Source organism: Grammomys surdaster, unplaced genomic scaffold (genome assembly GCF_004785775.1).
Source record: "Grammomys surdaster isolate TR1022 unplaced genomic scaffold, NIH_TR_1.0 63, whole genome shotgun sequence".
Lineage (NCBI taxonomy): Eukaryota > Metazoa > Chordata > Mammalia > Rodentia > Muridae > Grammomys > Grammomys surdaster.
In genome coordinates, this window is record NW_021604565.1 from 28,151,448 (window position 1) to 28,169,217 (window position 17,770).

The 17,770-nt window shown below is 41.3% G+C and overlaps 1 protein-coding gene across 1 annotated transcript in view; it reads left to right on the top strand.

Annotated features, from left to right (window-relative positions):
* Nucleotides 1–6,670: 6,670 nt before the first annotated feature.
* Med30 (mediator complex subunit 30) overlaps nucleotides 6,671–17,770 on the top strand; it is an 18,419-nt gene continuing 7,319 nt past the window's right edge. Inside the window, exons 1-3 of the mRNA XM_028767206.1 lie at nucleotides 6,671–6,906; nucleotides 13,243–13,401; nucleotides 14,968–15,072. Of these exons, the coding sequence (XP_028623039.1) occupies nucleotides 6,730–6,906; nucleotides 13,243–13,401; nucleotides 14,968–15,072 (441 nt within the window). The 5' untranslated portion in view covers nucleotides 6,671–6,729. The remainder of the gene's footprint in view (nucleotides 6,907–13,242; nucleotides 13,402–14,967; nucleotides 15,073–17,770) is intronic.

Consider the following 17,770-nt stretch of genomic DNA (forward strand, 5'->3'; position numbering starts at 1 on the left):
CCCCCCCTCTCTCTCTCTCATGTCTATTTCTGTTTCTGTCTGCCTCTCTCTGTATCTCTCTCAGTCTCTCTCTCATACTCAGATGGATGCTAGATACTCTGTTTTATTCTCTCACTATCTTGGGACTTCTGGCAAGAATTTCCTGCTGAAAACCTACCCTTTGTAAATGAAGGTAATATTTTAATTTGGGTTATTTTCCTGTTGTTGTGATTAAAAAAAACCACCCTGATAAAAACAGCTTAAGAAAAAAGTGGCTTATTGTGGCTCACAGTTCAAGGGTATAGTCCATCACGGCAGGGAAGTCAAGGCAACAGAATGAGCATGAAACAGCAGGTCACACCTGATAGGTTATATTTCTGCCAGTGACGAAATGAGCCAATTTAAGCCAGATTAGATTAAAGCAGGCTTATTGAGAAGCTCCTCTCGGACGGAGGCCAGGGAAGTCACCATGGGGAAAGGGGAAGTGGTTGGGGAGAAAGAAAGAAGGGGCGCATGGAAAGAGAGAGAGAGAGAGAGAGAGAGAGAGAGAGAGAGAGAGAGAGAGAGAGAGAGAGAGAAGAAAAGAATAGGAGGAGGAAGAGGAGGAAAAGAGAGAGCGGGAGGGAAAGAAGAAAAGAGGAGGAGGAGAGAGGGAGGGAGAGAGAGAGAGGAAGAGAAGAGAAGAGAAGAGAAGAGAAGAGAAGAGAAGAGAAGAGAGGAGGCCAGCCACGAGTACATGGAGAGGGATGGAGAGGGAGAGGAAGAAAGGAGAGACCAGAGATGGAAGAAAGTAAGAAGAGCAAGAACAAGAAAGAGAGGAGGGGATGAGCAGCCCTTTTATAGTGAGTCAGGTACACCTAGCTGTTGCCAGGTAACTATAGGGTGGAGCCTAGACAAAATGCCAACACTGGGGCTTTCAGGGTGGTGGTTGAGGTTTAGTAATAATAAAGACACGGAGCCATTCATATAGTTTAAAGCTGTTGGCCTGTTTGCTGGGGCAGCCTCTCAGCTAGCCCATCTAACTTGACCAGAGTTCTCCATTATTGTGTCTTTCCACATGGTTCTCTCTGCCTATCTCCCTGCTCTGTTCCTGCCTCCCTTCTGTGTCTCTCTGCCAGGTCTCTCTACTCCAGTTTCAAGTGGCTAACCAACCCTTTAACACGCAAAACCACACTCTTGACTTGTACAGTTGTCATTGGAGGCCACAGGACCTTCACTAGGGCAGCTTGCCTTTCATTTGGGGGCAGGTGAGGAAGCAACGTTTACATATCCTGTTAGCCTGGTGCCAGTTCAATTAACAATTGAGAAGTCAGGGACACACCATTTTCATGGCCAGTAAATACAATGTTTGTGGGTCACCTAATCACACAATCAGCTGGGTCTTCTCACATCAATTATCTTAAAGATATTCCCCAGCAGGCATGCCTGAAAGCTCATCTCCTTGTAGATTCTAAATCCTGTCACATTGACAGTTATCATGAATCCTTATGCTTTTGCTGTGTCTTAATCTTCATTATTTTATGACACTCTCCAGCGTTAGGTACTTTTTAGAGTAGTTCGGCCTTCATGGCATGATACTGTCAACTGTCATGGTTTTCCTTGGATCTCTCCATCTGGTCCCAACTTTTGATATTATTACTGTTCTTCATCTTAGTCTTCCTAAGGCTCTGTCCTGGGAAAATATCTTCTTCACCTTACTGTGAACTGTAGGGAAAGAAAACATAGCACAAATTTATTTATATACATTCTAGGCTGGAAACTATAAGTGCTTTCCACACAGTATCTCATTAAAGCCTACTAGCAACTCCACAGGTAGGAACTGTTCTTATTCCTCTATTTTATGTGGAAGATCACGTAGTTTTATCCATCACTGAGTAGAACTAATATCACTGAGTAGTACCAATTTTTTGTTTTATCCCTGTATATCTACACACACACACACACACAATATGAGTGTAGGATGGGGTGCTTTATCATTCTGTCCCCCCAAAAATTTAAATTCAAGCTTCCCAGTAAATTTAGAGTTCTCTGACTGGTTATTGAGCTTTACCATGGTCAGTACCTCTTGTAGTGCTGAATCTATAAAGTTAAAAAAAAAAAGGAGCAATCTCTGACTTCATCAAATTGACTGTCTCTTTGGGGATGTGAACTGTAAAACAAAATAGAATTAGATTGTGATAAGCAAAAGAACTGAACATAAAAAGAATTAGGTAGAGAGAAGCAGAAGACCGTGCACCGGGTAAAAGAGTAACCTCACGAAAGCACCCATTACAAATCCTTGGAGACTGTGAACACCTTAACGAAGAATATGGAGATGGGATTTTATACATAGGATTAAGTTTAAGGAACCTGACAGTATAAGATTATCTAAAACAAGGTACTCAGCCCCAGTTTAGTCACTGGGGTCCTTAAATGTGAGCCATCAGAGACTGGGTGACTATGACAATGAATGAAGCAGGAGGCATTTGATGAATGAGAGATCCACCATTACCGTGGCTATCTTTGCAAGTTGAGGGAGGGGCCACAGGATAATAATACAGCATTTTCCAGGCAAGTTTGTCTTATAACCTGTGAGAAAATGTGAATATTGATTATCCTATAAACTCAAGGCACTGGGTTTCTAGTGATATGAGCAGAAACATTCTCCAGGACTAGGGAGAAGCAGCGTGACATTGCCAGCAGTTCTACATGCCTGGTAGAACCTGTGCTGAGCTTCGAACCCGCTGAAACGTCTCTGCAGCTCGAAGCCACCAAATGCTGATCTGTTGTTGGGTGGTTTGAGTAAGAGTATTCCCATATTTGGACAGTAGTGGCATTTGTTTGGGGGACACTTAGGAGGTGTGGTCTTATTGTAGGAAGTGTGTCATCAGAGGTGGGCTTTGAAAGTTTGACGCATGCCATTTCCAGTTGATATTCATATATTCTCTCTCTCTCTCTCTCTCTCTCTCTCTCTCTCTCTCTCTCTCTCTCTCTCTCTCTGACTCTCCCAATCAACTGAGACTTTCCCTGACATAGCTCCTTCTCAAAACCAGGAACAGGCTTGGCAGAGCTTGTAATGGCCTTGGGGGAGCTGCAGCTTCAGTTCCTGAGAAATCAACTTTTCCTACCTTAGAGGCTCTAGTTATGGGTTCAACAGTATCAAGGCCTCTGTGCACTGTGTCTCTGATGTACTTAAGAGAGCTGTGTTCCCCTTGTACAACATGGTTTTATGTAGCCTCCCGCTGCTGACTTATTCCAGTGCATGACAGTTTTTGCTGCTTTTGTCCCATTTCTTGCCTGGATAAGGTGCTGTACTTATTACCGGACTTGTTAGGCATAAGGCATAGCTCGTGAAGACCTCTTGACTCCAGCTTTTATCTTCTCTGTCTTTTATCTTACCTACTTTTCTTATCCCCTGGCACTGCCCCCTGTCACTGAAAGGATCTGATGGTTCTGCGCTCGCTCTCTCTCTCTCTCTCTCTCTCTCTCTCTCTCTCTCTCTCTCTCTCTCCCTTCCTCCCTACCCGCCACCCCGCCCCGTGTGTGTGTGTGTGTGTGTGTGTGTGTGTGTGTGTGTGTGTGTGTTTCTTGGATGTGAGCTCTCAGCTTGCTGCTCGAGCCACCATCCCTTCCTGCTTTTATCCCTCTGGAACCATTCGTTTGGAATGGTGGCAGGTAGTCAATAGAATAAGTACTGTCACGGTTAGGGTTTTATTGCTGTGAAGGAACACCATGACAAAGGCAATTCTTATAAAGGAAAGCATTTAGTTGGGTCTGGCTTACAGTGTCAGATGTTTAGCTTATTGTCATCATAGCAGGAAGCATGGCAGCATATAGGCAAATATAATGCTGGAGAAGGAGCTGAGAGTTCTACATCTTGATCCAAAGGCCACCAGAAGAAGACTGTCTTCTATAGGTAAGCAGGAGGAGGTTCTCTTCCACGCAGGACGGAGCTTGAGCATAGGACTTCAAAGCCCACCTACCCAGTGACTTGCTTTCTCTAACAAGGCCACACCTACTCCAACAAGGCCACACATAATAGTATCACTTCCCATGGGCCAAGCATATTCAAACCACCACAGCCACTTTCCCCAAAATCTTTATTTACTTTCCAATCCTCTTAAGCTGTGAACATGTATCACATGGAGGCTGGAGATTAAAGTAGTAAATAAAACTGAAGTTGCAGGACATCTAACCTTAAAATCAAAAGGTACCCTGAATTATTAGGGTCACTCTAATGCAAACGTAAGATCCTTGACTGAAGACTGGAGAAACAGAACAGAAGCAGAGGTGAAACTCTAAGAGAACCTTGAGTAGGGAATGTTTTCCATCTATTTTTTTTTTCTGTTCTCATGCATGTTAGTCAAATTCCTCTTTTTGTAAGAATGTATGGTGACCTCAAATATGGTAGAAGTTATGTTTTAAGCTAGTAAGAAACCACAAGACCCACAATGCATGCAGCCCTTAGAAACTGGAGAATTCAAGAAACTGGAAAGTCTCTGATAGTTTAGAAAAGAACACAGCCCTTCCACCACCTTGAAGTTGGTTTGGGGATCTGAGCTCTAAAAATGTTAGTTTGGGGTAACACTTTATTGAGGCATTAGGAAAACAATAGAATGGACTGCTTATTTGAAATTTGATTTTTTCCCCTATTTTTTGGAAATGGCAGAAGCTCCACCCATTTATTCAGGTCAGACATAGGTGCTTTCTTTATTCCTTCTTCTCCAGATGCACTCACCTATAACAATATCAGGTTCTGTAGATTTTCACTATTAAGTCATCTACTGTGTCCTTCACTAATTCAGATCACCTGCATCAGAGGGAAGCCGCATCTACCCACCAGCCACTCTCCACTGAACAGCAAGGGTCAGTCTTCTGCCCTGATGATTTCACGTTTAGATCTTTTTCCTTGAAATACTTCTATGACTTGCTTTGTCGCTCAGTTAGAGCTTTCTTACATGGTCTTAGATCCTCCATTGTTTACCTGTCTTCGATCATATTTCCCAACACTCGTCATAATAAAAGCATCCCCTCAAGTGCTGGTGATGGCTTCAGAGTCTCCAAAGCTACCATCTGGGTGTAATTAGTGCTCCATTTTCATCTGCTTTTAAGACCCAGATTACTCCCTGCATCTTGTACCAGGTCCACTAAAGAGTTAGCTCCCTGACGCCTGACGTCAGGACCTTGGGGTTTCAGCCTAACATAGCTATCATGGTAATTGATGTTTATTCTCCATTAGGGCAGGTTCTACTGAACTTTTCACTGTGCTATTTCTATCCTAGGGGACAACATAGAGTAGGTGCTTAGTAAATGCTCATCGGCTAATACATGACCACTTGAGCAGCAGATTAACATGCTTGAAATCTCTACAATGTTTCCCGTGACATTTCTAGTAGCCATTTTCTGGGAAGTCTGAATCACATACTTCTCAAGATGTAATCATTTTGTCCCTGTTACCAATTTTCACATTCTTTATGGGTTTTTTTTTTTTGCCTTTAAAATATGCAGTAAGCTATAAGAGAAAGGTCCCCCCTTTCCTTTTCATGTTATAATTATTTTTGCATTCCTCATATTATTTAAAACTTATTTAGTAATTACTTTTTGAGCCATTTCAATGTGCCAGTCATTAAATCCTGAGAACATTAGGAAGTGAATAAAATAAAGCAAGTTTGGTTTTGATGAAATTGCATTTTAGCATGTTCATAGAGTAAGGAGAATCAGAAAGTAAACAGAACCACATTGTTAGGCAGTACTGCAACCCTCGTTTACTTGACGTTTGACATTTTACATTGACTTTATGTAGCATAAGTCAACTATGGCCCGTTAAGTTAAAAATTCTAGAAATAATTGCCAAGTTTGAAATAACTGTAATATATTGCTATACTTACACGACCATTAATCTCTTACGGTGTCTAATTTACATATTAATATTTTTGTAGACACGTGTAGGAACTGCAAAGAAGTATCTGCGGTTGGATATTCTGCAATTTCTGACTTACCTTGGGGTCCTCCTTATGAGGGATTATTACTTACTGTGGTTTCACAGTCGGAAAGTAGCACATGTCTACAGGTGTGTTACTTAGAGTAACTTCGAAAATACTCAAGCAGGGAACAAAAGCAATCCCGGCAGTGGGTAGTTATTTATTTATTTAGATTTTTAAAGACAGAGTTTCTCTGCATAGCCCTGGCTGTCCTGAAACTCACTCTATAGACCAGGCTGGCCTCGAACTCAGAAATACACCTGCCTCTGCCTCCCAAGTGCTGGGATTAAAGGCGTGCGCCACCACTGCCCCGCAGTGGGTTTCTTGTTACCCTGAAGCATACAAGAACAGAAATAATGTTTTCTGCCTTTGAACAGGAGATTGCTAGTGCAACAACTAATTCAAGCCCTCTGAGCCTGCATCTTATCTATAAAAAGACAGTAGTTAGACATGCTTCACGGGTTTGTTTTGAGAAAGAGTGATCTGCAAGAACACAACACAAGCAGAGAACCACCTAGACACAATTTAGGGCCGACTACACACAGACTCTGGGAAAGCCCACCCCATCTATCACTGGTACCGCCCTCTGAACAGAACTCTACTTCTTATTGGTTCCTTTCCTGTCCGTCTTGCCTTTCCCAAGAGCGTAGCCCAATCGCTTCAGGCTCCGCGTGGCGCCAGGCCCCTGGGTCTTCCGGTACAGCGTTTGCGTCACGGCGGGCGGAAGTGGCGCTGCTTGTTTGAAATCGGCAGGGTGGGTTCGCGGCGCACCCGAGCCGCCGGGGTTGCTATGTCCACCCCTCCGCTGGCGCCCACGGGCATGGCGTCCGGGCCCTTCGGCGGCCCGCAGGCGCAGCAGGCCGCGCGCGAGGTCAACACGGCCACGCTGTGCCGCATCGGGCAGGAGACCGTGCAGGACATCGTGTACCGCACCATGGAGATCTTCCAGCTGCTCAGGAACATGCAGGTGGGCGCCTGGGGTGACAGAGCTGGTGAAAGCCGGCCTCCGCGGGCGACCTCAGGGTGGCCGTGTCGCCTCTCCACCCCAGGTCCTCAGCATGTGTCTGCTCTTGCCCTGAGAGACTGCTGGTGTGGAGCTCCCACCTCCTTACCCCAGACCTGGAAGACCTCAGGCTGGCCATCCTGCTTTACACCCTTGGTTGCCAGCGTGTGTCTGTCTCACGCCCTGGAAAACCCTCAGGCATGGACACACCCCCTTACACCCAAAGTCCCCAGCATGCATCTATCCCTTGCTCAGGGATACCTCAGGTGGACACCCCGTTATACCCAATGTCCCCAGCATGAGTCTGCCTCCAGACATGAGCCATTCCAGACATGGTCACCCCTGTTTTCCCCAGAACTGTACCCCACCTTGCTTCTCTCCCACAACCCAGACGACCCCTGTACTGGCTATGCTCATTACCCCCAGAAGTGTTACAAGCATGTATCTGTCCCCCTACCCCAGGGAGTCATCAGGTGCGAGCCCCTTTACCACCAGTCCCAGTCCGTAGGTGCCCATCCTAAAGATCTTGGGCTGTTTGTGGCATTGAAGTCACTTATTCTAGATTGGACCAAGTTTTGTAAACATCGTGTTTTTCAAAGTTCAAATGGATCACACCATACGTGCATTTCAAAATTACTTTAAAATTTTTTAGAGCAAAATTCCTTCTGGAGGAGATGCCCAGAAGCTGAAGAAATCAGACAATAGTTTACCCCATTAAGCTGTTAAGTTTTGACATATTTAGGAATGTACTGTGACCTCATCATAGTCACAATCGTGAAAACACATTATCCAAGAAATTTTCCTTACACTCCTGTGACACGTTTCCCTCCAACCCCATGGAGCTACTGTTAGTTTGTGTTTTGTAGTTGTATGTGATAAGAATCTCGTGTGATCTTTGTTGGTCTAGGTTCAGCATATCCATATGCTATCTTTTTCTCTTACTATTTTGTTGAGTGAGTACATGGCGCCTTTTCCTTTGTTCATCTGTTGGGCCGTGATTGGGGTTTTTCTACTTTGGACCTCTTATAAGTAGTGCTGCCCTTACAAATCATGACCAAAAAAAAAAAAAATTTTTTTTTAATGAGATTTTGTACAGGAATGTCTTTCAGTTGATTTCAGAGTGGAATTACTGAATAGTGAAATGTGTGTATTTTTTTAATGTGTGATTTATTTGAATCTCCATCAGAAAGCAGTCTCTGAGGGTTCCTTTTTCCCTCTTTATCATCATTTGTTACTGTTGTTTCTCTTTACTTTGCCAGCACTTCCTTTTCTTCAAGAAGTCCTTCGAGGAGCAGAGGGTTTATAATTTTGAGGGCATCCCACTTGTGATTTGTTCACAGTTCTTGCTTCTGGTATCAAACTTAAAATTGAAAAAGCAGTGGAAGTTTCCCGTGGATGTTTTGCTCTTTGAATCTTTTTATAAGCTGGCTAAATTCTGAAGGGATGCTTATGGGAGTCAGTTCGGGTCTAAGTTCATCTTTTGGCTTCAGATTGTTCCGGTGCAGTTTGTTCGTCATTCTTAGTGCTTGCCTATCCTAACACTCCGAGATGCAGAAAGCATCTTTGTTCTACTCAGGAGGCTCAGAGAGGTAAACTGACTGCTCCAAAGCTACTTAGCATAGTATCACTGATGCCATGTCTTGAGACTGTTAACAATTTTTACTTCTGTGGGTGCCCTAAAGAGTATTTTATGGCTTTTGTTTGTTTGCTTGAAGAAAAGATAGTTGAAATTTTCATCTCTGGTTTTTATAAAAGTGATTCTGTTCTGTGGGAATCTCTTAGTACTCTGTCAGTGACTTTGTGAAATGTTATACAAAGATAATACCATGCTAAGTGGACTCAAAGGAGAAGTTTGAAATTCTTTGGGAGTTTCAAGTGAATAGATTCATCACAAAATGACTGGAGTATGGGTTGTGTGATGTCTCTGAATTCAGCGGGCCCTATGTTTCTTATATTTAGCCTGCCCTGTGCCAGCATCTGGATTAGCGTGTGTAGAAGCAGGTATGGTCACACATCACTAATCTCCTGCCAATTACTCTTCTTGGGCAGGTACATAATTGTATGAACAATTTCAAGAAGTATTTTTTTATTCCTATTTTGCAGTTTAGGAAACTGAGGATCAAAGAGAGAATAAATGGATCACTCACCATTATAGATGACTCTAATAACCTGTTGTTACATCGCTTACGTTGTTGGTTGTTGTTGAGCCATCTCTATTAGTAGCAGAGATAGAATTCAACTCCATCACCTGCAAGAAAGAGACTTTCTGAAAGCCCTGCCCCATAAACAGGCTTCAGGTAGATCTGTTTTTCTGACTGGTTTGTAAGGGCTGCAAGTTACCTGTCTACCTTTCAGCTTGTGCCCAAACTCATCTCCAGCTCTGTGGGACATTACAGTGGTCCTAAAAGGCAATGGCAGAGTGCCCTTTTAGTTCCAAATGGTCAGAAGCAACGATAGAAACAGATGATCTTAACTCTGAACAACATGAGTGTTCATTTAACCATAGGCTGCTTATCCAATTTCCATTATGTGTGGTTCATATGGATATCTAAGTGGATATTTAAGGCAGAGTGCAGCTTGCTCTTAGCTTTTGCTTGTACAGCAGTTCCGTTACAGCGAACTGTTAACATGGTTCTGCTTCGTTTTTTATTAACCTTGTATGTACACACAGGAGCAAACCCCAGGAACAGGACATCATACTACAGTTTCCGGCATCCTCTGGGCCGGTGAGGATCTTAACCCAGCTCCCAGCGGGAGGGATTCCCTACCCGTGATGTTTAAAATACCCAGATTTCAAATCATTAGCCCATGAAAATGCATAGTTACACACTGGTACAGTTACTCCTAAGCATTTCTTTGTGAAAAGCGATTCTTTGTGTATTACTGTCCTTTAGCTGCTCAAGATTCCGGAAACTGTAGACTTCTCCAAAGGAAAAAAAAAATTAGCAAACATTTTGAAAGAAAAGTGTTCAAGGTGTTAAGAAGTATCTCTCCAGATATCCCTGAATACCAGATTAAGATTCCCCGTGGAAAATGGCATTGCTTTGACTCTGTTGGTTATCCTTTTAATCTTTTGTTTCATATTTTGACTACATAATATATTCATAATTTAGAAATAACAACAAACTGCAATGAGCATTTTCCTTCCTATTCCCTGTCTGCTAGGACCTAATCCCTCTCTGTAAGCAATGGTTGTTAATGACTCTAGCTGCTGTTTGTAGTTCTCTTTCGAATTCCCTTTGCATATTTAATCACATCTGGCTATATTTTGTCTCAGCCCTCCTTTTTGCACAGATAACAGCATATTGTGGACACTACTTTGTACTTTGTCTTTCTTGTTTGATAGACTTGGGAATTTATTCCTATGAGTATAGAAAGTACACCCTTTCTCTCTTTCCTTCCCTCCCTCTCTCCCTTTCTCTCTCTCTCTCTCTCTCTCTCTCTCTCTCTCTCTCTCTCTCTCCCTTTGCAGTATTCCACTGCAAGGAAGTACTGTAGTCAAAGTCTTAATGCTGCTTTAAAGTTCTCACTCTTATGCTGGAAGAAATGATAATGTCTCACACAAAGGAGGTTTTAGAAGTAGCTAACTTAACTGAGCAGGCTCACGGCGTGGGGGGGTGTCACAGAGAATAAAGCAGCAACCACGGGTCTGTGCTAGGTCCTCTGCATACATGTTGTGGTTGTTGAGCTTGGGATGTTTGTAAGTCCCCTAAAAGTGGGCTTGGGATGTCTCTGACACTTTTTCCTCCTCGTGGGACCTTTTTCCTCCCACTGGACTGCCTTGTTCAGGATTGATATGAAGGTCTGTGCTTAGGCTTATTGTGACTTGTGAGATCATGTAAATGTGTTGTATGAGAGAGGAATAAAGAGAAAAAGAGAAGAAGGAGAGCTCACCTCACCCCTCTGCTGGTCCGGTTACAGCTTCTTAACAGATGTATCTGCCCGGGACTGTTGCTTCTTTCCCCCATAGCTGCTGTCTTTGATGCTCTGATGCCATATTCTCAAATATTCTCCAAGTTTCTCTGATGTGTTTATATTTCCATTTCAGAATAAGCGTTCTTTGTTTACTTTTCCACATACATCTTAGATCAGAAAAACAAGAAAACCTGTTAGTGATGTTATTGGTTCTTCAGCCTAGAAAACCTTACACTGTCATAGTGACCAAGAACGTGGAATGTCCTTTTCTTGTTTTATGTTTTAAATTTTTATTTTTATCTTTTCTAAGTTTATTCTAGATGTTTTATTGTCATTGTAATAGGTTCTTGCTTTTCCATTTTCTTTTGAAAGCAAAGCTATTAAAACTTTCTAAATTTTATACTTACCTTCTTATGAGAGTCTTTTATTATTGTGGCTTTTTAATGATGTCATTTGTAAACAGTGATCACTATATTACTTCATTTTTAGGGTTTCAGCCTTTCCTCTATGGTCACCCTGGCCAGCTCCTCTGCAACAGACTGCATCAACAGTAACAGTGGTCTTAGTATATGTCTTTTCTGTCTCCGACCTTAGTGAGAATTCCTTCAATATCTGCCTATCAATCATGATGTTGGTATTATAACGTAAATATGTTTTTCATATCTGGGGGAATTTTACTATAAGAATAGATGATGAATTTAGTTGAATACCTTTTTAGTATCTGGGGATGTGATATATTTATGAGGTTTCATCCATATTCATGAGAGAGATGGTTATTGATGAGCTTTCCTGCAGAGTAGTTGCACCAGGGCATGCAGGAGGGATGGTAGGTGCTATTACCATAAGTTCTGGAGAGTGTGGAAGCCTCATCACTCATGGTGCTGCCACTCTTGCGACCAGAGCAATGCTTGACACACGCAAGGTGAGTGGTAAGCTGATGTTGTAGAAAAACCAATATCCAAACTTACTACGTGGGCAGATTTCAGGTGCGTAATTCGTTGCATTTCAACAAGATTGCTTTTCTTCATAATAAGACTCATCAATCTTTTTGTACCTGACGTAGACTTCTTGTGAACACATAAGCGTAGACCTAGGGGTGAAATGCTCATTAGAATTATTCAGACTGTACACCAAACCTCTTGTGCTAAATATGCTACAAAGAGGAGTTCAGTTCTTCTAGGTAGAGCATATGGGCAAAGTGGCAAGCCCAGTAAGAAGTCCTGATGCCTGATGCTGAAGCCTGGTGAAACTTAATCATCCACCCCTTCTCATTCAGACAGGACGGCAGGGTCGGCTCCTCTATTGTCAGTGCCTGTTAACATCTGTATAGAAGCATGAACCCTTCCGGTACCATCTTATTTCAAAATGCTGTGAACAAAAGAGCCTTTGGTATTTTATCACACTTCATCGAGGCACTATAAAGTATATCAGTGCCAAGGGTCCCTAAAACTAGAAATAATTCACAAATTTCAAAAGCTCTGTGTCCTGAACTGAGAAGCTGTAATACTTACGAAAGGGACCATGGGAATGAGAAAGAAATCATTCAAGCCTATTCAAATTCCATTTGTATGTGACTTTGCAATTATTTCAATGAATACTTCTGGCTTCTTTGGGAAAATTATGTTATTAATTAATTAGCTTCAGTAGTTATGCCTCTGGCAATTGTACCTGGGGCCTCGTGTATGTGCGGCAAATGCTTTACCAGAGTTGTATTACCTGCCTGCCTTTCACTTGTTGTTTTGAAACATGACCTCAAATTTCCTCAAGCAGGCCTTGAATTCACTTTATGTAGCAGGCTGGCCCTGAACATGTGATCCTCCTGAGAGAGTTTATAGACATACGCTACCAGGCCTGGCTGATTTTTGAATTAAGAAAGTTTGATGACTCGGAATAGATATGATCATAGTAGTTATTTGTACTGATTTATTAATATTATTCTAGTGTCTGTTGATTTGTACCCCTATCTTCTGTTAATTATTTTTTTCAATGAACTTTCATGGTTTATGTTTTAGTTTGTACTTTGTACATCTTACTCTCTATTGGCACAGTTAAGATATTTTGAAAATACTTTTGGAAATACAAGAACATATTGTTCTATTTATGCAACACAAAACGCTAAGCTTTTAGGTACATATATATAATATATATAATTGTGTGTGTGTTTATATATAAATAGATATAGTTCCTGGGCAAGTTCAGCACTAAGATACTATATTTACTGACATTAATGGACTGAGGCATTTCAGCTGTGACCAGTCAGTCTTTGTACAAAACCTTTTCTAAGGCTCTTTTATTGCAGTGAAACATTGAGCTAAGTTGCTAATAAATTGATGTGGATTATTGTTAAAACTTCAGTATTTTTGTTGCTTTCTTTTGCCTGCCTAGCTGCCAAATGGTGTCACTTACCATACTGGAACTTACCAAGACCGGTTAGGAAAGCTCCAGGACCATCTTCGGCAACTTTCTATTCTCTTCAGAAAGCTACGACTGGTCTATGACAAATGTAATGAGAACTGCGGCGGGATGGACCCCATTCCTGTTGAGGTGAGTTTGTTTCTATGGTAGGAGCATGCATGTCAGCGCTGAAGTATGGTCAGCACATCTCCTTAGCAATATTACTCGCTTTTAATATTACGGGTTTTACTTCGGGGAAGAGATATAGGTGTATATTTTTTCATTAATGATTTTTGTAGCATTTGTATTCCAGATTTGTTTTTTGTGATATTTTTGTGCTGGCTTATGAATTTTTTTTGTGATTTTAATGACAGTGATTTATTTTACTCTTCTTAGAAGAAATGCTTCTTATTGGCAACTTTTTAACCATTGCTGACACAAGTTGTATTTGAGTAGAATTTCATCTAAATGGTAACAGCTAACAATCAGCAGTTGATTTAAAACGAAACAGGGAGTGATGAGCCGAGGCCGGCAGTTGGAGATCAGTCTTGGAGGGAATACATATTGTTAGTGAGGGAAGCAGTGACTGGGAGGGGAGATGAAGAAGGGTTGAGACATGTCTTCTGCAAGAGACCAGAACACATACAGCTGATAAAGGAGGAAAGATACATGGAGAGCTTGGAGCTACATAGGAGGCAGAGGAGTTGGTGCAAGGCTGGAGGCTGTCTTCAGAGCGCTCTGTAGTAGGGGAGGACAGACGAAGGGGTGCCTGTCCATCTGGGTCAGTTATATGTGTGTCAAGAATACAAAGCCATTTGCTAGGTGGACCATATAGTCACTGTTTCTTTATGACAATATATGATGGTAGAAAAATTCCTAATGTCGGCCACATTTACAAGGAGTTTCCTCTAGGAGGCGCCATCATAGGCCATACATACTTAAGTATATTTATGTTCGAGGTGTCATTGCTCTATAAAATCTTTATCGTATATGTTTTTTTTCACTACTAAAAGAGATTAAAACAAATAAGTTATGCAGCCCCTGAAATCGTGAGTGACATTTGCATCATCACACGTGTCCTTGGAAGTCGTTCCTTCTAGAGTAAAGGAAAGGCTGACTTACTCTGAGTAGACTGAGTCTATCAGAACAGGAGTTACGTCTTACTTGACATTAGTCTCTCCATTTTCCAGCCAGCATCTAGCAATTGCGTATTTGCAGACCAGATGCATAGAGGATTACTGAATATGTGACAGCCAGTAGATTTTTGAGGGAGGATGAGTTTCGTTATTATTGTTGTTTTCATACAGTAAATTTTATTGGGAAATTAAGGTCTTTTGGTGGTTAATCCTTTTAACTTATTTTAATTGTTGAAGTTAAAATATAATTCCATCATCCTCCCCTTTTCTTCCTCCCATTCCTTCCTATTACCCCCCCCACCCCAACCCCCCTACCTTGCTTCCTCTCAGATCCATGACCCCTGGCCTCTTTCTTTAATTGTTTGTGTATATGTTTAAGGTGAAATCTGGTTCATAGAATACACTGAAATGATACGCTTTTAAAGCTGTAGTTTCAGGCCTTTGCCTGAACAGAATCTATTTTTAAAGCATTTAAAAAGATGTAAAAAAAAAAAAAATGGGTTCTAAGCAGATGCAGACTCTGTAGTAGTTTAATTCAGATATTTGGCAAGCACTTTATACTTCTCCCTGTCACCTCCAGCAACTGATTCCCTATGTGGATGAAGAGGGCTCAAAGAATGACGACCGGGCTGGGCCACCTCGGTTTGCTAGTGAAGAAAGACGAGAAATTGCGGAAGTAAATAAGGCAAGTTATTAGTCTGTATATTTTATATTTCAGAGTTCTTGGAACCCAGCATAACTGCAAATGTTTGAATTTTGGAATTGCGTGGTGGTGTTTCTGTGGCAGAGTCACCCTATTTAGAGCAAGGCAGGAAGTGCAAGGTTAGCAGGACTGTCGTGTGAAATCGGGAAAGGTCATGGCTTTCACTCAGCAGAGCTCTCACAGAGCCTATGGGACACTCGTTCACTGCCCATTCACTGCCGGTTCACTGCCCGAGCTGAGCTCTGCTCTTCTACGTGACAGCAAATGATGCAAGACTTCCAGCAGGAAACAGGACCGCCTTAGTCTGTGACTAAATTACAGGTGTTGCAACAGCATTATCCTACCTCCACCCCAGAAGCATCTCACTGGGAAACATTTATTAAACAGAACATTCAAGAGAGCTGGGGGTTCATTCTGTGATGTGCCCTTGCCCACCAAAGGCTATCTAATAAACCAGCACCCTTCGTTCTACTTGGTAGAATGTACCAGTGTGTTAACAATATACCATAGCAAAAAAGAGGCAGCTAAAGGCATTTGAAATATACCAGTACACTACTCTGACTCAGTGCTTCAAACAAGAACAGTTTCTTTCCGCCTTTTTAATTTTCATAAGTAGCCATAGTTTTTGTATAAGTAGAGTATAAAAATATTTCTGTTTAAAATATATGATAAAATCTAGCAGTGTGTTTAATACTATTGTAGAAGTTATAACCATTTCAAAAAGACAAGTCCTCAAAAATGAGAGTTCTTTACAAGCTTGTTAAGAAAAACTTGCCTGATAAACAAGTGGCATGTATAAAAAGTTCTGTAAAAGAAGGGATGAGGACCAGCCTGAAGCCGTGCAGGTACAACGCTGCAAGCCATTGTAACTCTGCTCCGAGCTCTGTTCACACGTGCAGCAAGACCTGAGTGGATAGGGACTGTAACAGTGACTGGGCTTGTCAAAATACATGAAGTCATTTTTAAATAGTTAAAGAGAACATATAAAGCTCTTGGAGGAGCAATAAATATTATAAAATACCAATCTTACTTGCTTTATAATTTTGTGCCGAATAATCCAAATCCTAATAAGATTTAACGTAAAAGCATGAGCAAAAAAAGGAAGCTTTTAGTACCATACTAGGTGAAAACCAAATAAAACCAAAATGAGACTTTCTTGTGAAGACATACAAAAATATACTTCAAAATCTGATGAATAAGATTAATGATGCAGGATTGCTTGCTTCAAAAAATTAAAAGTAATGTGAAACATTTTATAAAGGTATAAATAAGCAAATAATGCTGGCCCAAGAATAAACAGGTTAGTAAAATAATATCCAGAAAAACAGCTTTTCTCATGAATATGAGAACCTAATCTGACAGGAAAGAGATTATGTGGAAAATTAATCTTTAGAAATAGCAAATTGGGGGAATTAAATAACTTTTACACTATTGTATATGAAAATAAATTTCAGCATTAAGAATTATGTTCAAAGAATTGGAAAAATAATAAGGAAAAAAGTACTCAGAAATCTTGGAGAAAGAAAAGCAGGAGATAGATTTAAATATTGTAACTTAAAAATGTATTTTTGAGAATTTCATGTAGTGTATTGTTACTATTTTCTTTTCTTTTGCCCCCAAATCTTCCCAGACCTGCTCTCCAACCCTCTCTACTTCATATTCTTTCTCTTTCTTAAAAACAAAAGGAAAAAGCCACTAAAACTGTTGAGTCTGATTTGTGTTGCCAACTCGTCATTAGCATGGGACCTGCCCTGTAGTGTGATTGATACACTCAAGTGTCCACCCATTGGAGAAAATTATTTTCCCTCTCCTAGAAGCCGTTGTTTTTAAAAGATTCTTGGCCAGGGCTGAGACTTTGTGCCCACTTCCCATCCTTTGTGCTAGGCTTTGTCTTGTGAGAGCATTTATAGGTCTTGTCTATGCTTTCCTAATCTCTGTGAGATCATATGTGCATCTGCCCTGTTGTGTCTGGAAAAAGCTGTTCCTTACAGTACACTAACACTGCTCTTAGAATGTGTCTGCCACTTCCTCACTTAGATCTCTGAGACTTGAGAAGAGTGTCATAAAGACATTCATTTTAGGACAGAGTAATCCAAAGTCTCTCACACTCCACATTGTCCAGCTGTGAGGCTCTTTATTAATTACCATCCACTATAAGAGGAAGCTTCCAGGATGAGGGTTGAAGATGCACTATCTGTGGCTATAGCAATATATCATTAAGAATTTTATCGCTGTGTTCATTAAACAGAATAATAATAGTAGGTTTTCTCCTGGCTCATGACCTGTCTAGTCTCAGATTCCGGGCCTCATTAACAATCTTGGTATGGGCTCTGTCTCACAGAGCAGCCTCCATCCAGTCAGAAGCTGGTGGCTACTCCCTAGCGTTCATGTCAGTGCTGTAGTGGTGAGCATTCTCATAGGCAGTCACTAGTATAGCTCACAGAACCTCATAACCTGTTATTAAAGGTGAACAAGCGATGAGTAAACAGACTGCTTCCAACAAAAGTAGAAGTAATTAGTCACTATTATGACAAAAAAACTCATAGCACTAGATTGGTTGGAATGAGGAAGGAAGGACCTGAGAAATGGAGGTTATGTCTTGAAATTATGTTCATGCATCAAGGATTGTCAGGCTAGAGATGTATGTAGGTGAGAGGTAGGCCTACCAAGCACAAAAAGA